Genomic DNA, 4713 nt, shown 5'->3' on the forward strand with positions numbered 1-4713 from the left:
ACCTATCAATCTGTTTATCTATCGATATACCTATAATATATATATATATATATATATATATATATATATATATATATATATATATATATATATATATATATATATATATATATATATATATATATATATATATATATATATATATATATATATATATATATATATATATATATATATATATATATATATATATATATATATATGTGTGTGTGTGTGTGTGTGTGTGTGTGTGTGTGTGTGTGTGTGTCTATGAGTAATAAACACTAACAAAATACCCAGGGAGTCTCACTGTTTCGGCCCACGGGACTCGTTTGTCATCACGAGAACGAGGCGAAGCTCCTAGTGCTCCAGAAGCGAAGGTGGGCACCACTAACCTAAAAACTGGTTTCGTTAACCAGTAATATGCCAAAAAAAAAAAAAAAAAAGACTTCCCAAACTAGTAATATGCTACCTAAAAAAGTTAGCTTCGATAACGCCAAACCGTTGAACTGCTAAGAATATAAACGATAACCATTTACTTGTATTATATGACTTTTACTTTGTTTGGTATTTTGTTTTTTAAAACCTTTAAAGACAGATCTTGCGATATTGGATTTTATTATGTTGTAAATTAGACACAGTGCTTTTCAGAAAGTTATTGCATGCTTATACTTAACAAGAACACAAATAAATAAGTCAACAAATAAAATTATCCGTAGACTTTACTTTGGCCTTATACAGTGCCAATGACAAACCCTGTATGAGTTATTTTAGTGGACTTGACATTAGCAGAAGCAAAATGACATTTAGCTGAAGCTGCTTGCGTCTTCCATCCAAAGAGAGTAAAAACGCTAAGCAACTAAGTTTAAAAATCAGCTTCGCTTATTAGTGGTTAGCGGATTAGCGGAACCATGCCTACCACCAGCCACAGTATTATGTAAAAAGTTAGGATGACATTCATTTAGTCAATAACCGAAAAACAAAGATTTTGCAGGGAAAAAATTAAATAAGATCAATAAATAACCAATTTCTGGAGGTAAACACCATTAATAGCAGGCGATATACTGCTCAGCCTGCTCCTTCTTGTGATTATATCTTTTCTTCGGCCTAAAGATCCAACTGGCGAAACAATCCGTACATTTTACGGCCTTACATAATCACGACCATCCCCCCCCCCAAAAAAAAAAAAAAAAAAAACAGCAATAGAAATTCAAAGTAATAAACGAATGATAATAATGAACCAGGACTTGATTTCATAACTAGCTTACGCCCTTGCAGTTTGCTGGGTTTATCTGAAAAAAAAAAAAAATAGAATTCGTTATCTGTGCAGCTCAGTATTTGAAATATCTGCCGATAAACTTAATCAGCCTGTCATGCAAAGGGGGACACTAACGAGGACTTACCACCAAGCTTTCTCCAAATGCAGGTTAATATCATATCATTTTGCTGCTTCTGAATACAAGACCATTACCCAGAGAAGCTTCTGAGTAATGGTATTTAGAAAGGTGTGATCGGAAGTGAACCCCGTAGGGACAGGTGCAGGTGTCGCCACGTCTGCCACACCCCTCATTACTACTCGCCCCGGGACACACCAGTGGGCAAGATGCGCTTTTCCTTCACAAAACGTCTGCTAATCCCTAGTGACATACAAAGTGCAACAAGTAACAATGCTGCCTTACCGTGAGCCCTGAGGACATCCAGTCAGGTTTCAGACAAGATGGCACAGCGGGATTCCACGCACACTCATCACTGATCACAGATACACTGTAAATGACATCATGATCGTCTAACAGTTACTTTTTTATGATTAATTTTTCATAAATCTCTTACAGAAATAAGGGTGGGGGAAGGGGAGGAATCCATAAAGTGTATTCATTAAGGAACCGAATCCATGCAGTCAATGGTAGCAAACAATTGCCTCATTCATGGCACTAACAATACATAATTTGACGGCTTGTTATCAGCACAATTTCTTCTTTCAAGGAAGTTAACTTTCATACATTCGCACATCAGCCTTAGTCTACGAAAGCCTCAAAGGAAGTGAGGATCCCTGTTATTGTTGTCTCCTGCCTTTGTTCACTCCCACTAACAAGAAACTAGGAGTATATTGTGTGTGTGTGTGTGTGTGTGTGAGAGAGAGAGAGAGAGAGAGAGAGAGAGAGAGAGAGAGAGAGAGAGAGAGAGAGAGAGAGAGAGAGAGAGAGAGAAATTTGAATATACATATAATTTGTTTGTTTCTACTGAACTTGTTACTCATACATGTGGATATTGTAACCATCTGGTATCAATAAGAAATAGACAACAACTCCAAACTTTTAACTTTTATATATAAAACATTCTCTTCACACCAGATGATTATGTTTACATTAAACAGTTAAGGACTGTGTCATAAACAGAGGTAGTATACATTTTTCACATTTTGAGATGCATTCATAAACAACACCATGCTGAGACATATAGGGGTTCATTCATCCCTCACACACGGTCACTATTACTGCCATATGTAGGCCTGGTAGCTTTCCTTGTTTTCTTATATTTTTATGTAAGTGGTCATTTTCTTGCTAGTCACTTAGCAGGTTGAAGCTTATGTCTATCTCTGATACTATAGACTTCTGCTGCTGAGCAAACAGCTACCAAAATGACCAAAATGAAAGGCATATTGCATATGAAATTTTACATATCTCCTCTTGCCAAAGCAGCTTCTACTTAGTTGTTTTCTGTGTTGCTAATGCCAATTTTCCTACTCCTCCAAGATGCTTAATCTAGAAGAACCTTATTTGTCCTTGTATTGTGGGACTCCTCTCACACAGTCTTACTAAGCAACGTAGAGTTAAAACCTTGTTTCATTAACTACTTCCTGTAAGTGACTGTCTATAATCTCATTCCACTGCTATTCTTTATCTCTTGGTATCTTCAATAATTATTTCCATTTTTCTGAACTTTATAGGTGCATACCTATCCCCTCTCACAGCCTTGCTCAACAAGACTTTTAACTTACCATTATACTATCCATCTCACAAATGCAATATCTCCATTCTTTCATCCTTTTCAGTAGTAAACTCTAGAACTATACATTTCTGTTTTTCCCCATTTCTTATAACTTGAACTCAGAATTAAATTGGCTGTTTTGAAAAATTCCCTCCTTTTTCTTTTGGCAAATTGTTGACTTTTCTCCCTTTCTTTTTGTGCTCATGGTTGTTCTCCCTCATACATACAAAACAAAAAGTCATAGCCTTGCATAGAGATTGAACTTTATGAAACCTAAGCTCTCTCAGAGAGCTGAGGATAATAACTGGTGGTCATCAAGTATGTTCATGAGCCTCAACAATTGTGGATAATTACACATAAAACACAAGAAAGCAGCACAATAAACCTCCTTGCACACACACACACACACACACACACACACACACACACACACACACACACACACACACACACACACACACACACACACAGGAGTAATGAAGATTAAGCAGGAAAGGAAGGTAAATCAAACAACACATCACAGCATCTCTCTTTAAGGCACTCCACTGGGCACCTCCACCATCAGGGATTGAAGAAACTGCTGCAGGCTACCTTGCTCCAGATGCTCCCCTGTTCACAAGACAGAAACATCAGCATCAGTGTATGACAACTGTAGTGCACGAGGTAGAAAATAATTCTGAAAACATGATAATTTACACACACATACACTTCATCCTGCTTCGAGGTATCACTCTTGCCTGTTACTTGGCAAGCATGGGTTTAAGCCTTATTCTGGTGGCTGAAGCTTTTCCCTGATATAGAGGCAGTTGGTGTCTTACTTGAACAAGAGGGCAGGATGTGGAGTGTGTAAAAAGGTCACAATCTTACTCAGATCAGACTACAAAAATTCTCAAGTTCTCTCCAGGGAAGGATAACAGGTGATAAGGACAAGTTCAGCATGTGATTCTGAAGACTATGAATGAATAAAACACACACAAACACTCACCGATAAATACAAACTTGCATGATCTTGGACAGTGCAGTGGCCATGGGTCAACAGGCTCTGCTTCATACAGCTCCTGTACTGCTTGTATCATCATCTTGTTATCTTCACCCACTACTGACAGGATTCCCTGTGATTGATGCATATTTCATATCACATAAGAGAGTAACAGCAATGCATGAACTGATACATAGAGGTACATATAACAATTCTTACAATGAACTATTTCTACTAGCTATTCAAAATTTGCATACATCAGATACAATATTAAGATTAAGGACAGTCATCATTACCCTTTAATAACAATTTGGGTGTTGGTCAAGACTCAAGCAGGACAACTAGCATGTGAATGCTAAAAAATTGTATAATGTAGCTGAATGTAGACAATGATGATAATGATGGACTATAATCAATCATCATGACAATGGTAATAGCTACTAAAGAGTGTAATGCCAGTGGAGTACTGTACCCTTCATACGGTAGATAACAGGGTGATGTCCAGCAGATGTAGTGAGAGAACGTTCCCACAGCAGCACCTCTACAAGGGTGTCCAGGCTGGCAGGTGTCAGGCTGCCTTCCACCTCAAGAGTAACAGTTCCTACCCGCTGAAGAAAGGAGAGGTCAACACACTCATTCATTACACATGCACATAAGTTTTATGAGTGAGTATTCATGTTTGCTTTGTTAGGAGGAGAGTGCACACTTCAGTATATTTACACAGTTTCATACAATGCATTTAAACATGTCTTTATATAAATACATAT

The 4713-nt window shown here is 37.3% G+C and overlaps 1 protein-coding gene across 3 annotated transcripts in view; it reads right to left on the reverse strand.

The window, feature by feature from the left end:
• Positions 1-2285: 2285 nt before the first annotated feature.
• The window catches only part of LOC135112815 (zinc-regulated GTPase metalloprotein activator 1-like), a 103739-nt gene continuing 101311 nt past the window's right edge, over positions 2286-4713 (reverse strand). For all 3 annotated transcript variants that reach the window (XM_064027647.1, XM_064027646.1, XM_064027645.1), the window contains 3 exons: positions 4418-4554; positions 3953-4077; positions 2286-3576 (listed from right to left, as the gene is read on the reverse strand). In XM_064027647.1, coding sequence (XP_063883717.1) covers positions 3500-3576; positions 3953-4077; positions 4418-4554 — 339 coding nt within the window. In that variant the 3' untranslated portion in view covers positions 2286-3499. The remainder of the gene's footprint in view (positions 3577-3952; positions 4078-4417; positions 4555-4713) is intronic.

The sequence above is a fragment of the Scylla paramamosain genome, chromosome 24 (genome assembly GCF_035594125.1).
Source record: "Scylla paramamosain isolate STU-SP2022 chromosome 24, ASM3559412v1, whole genome shotgun sequence".
Taxonomy (NCBI): Eukaryota; Metazoa; Arthropoda; class Malacostraca; order Decapoda; family Portunidae; genus Scylla; species Scylla paramamosain.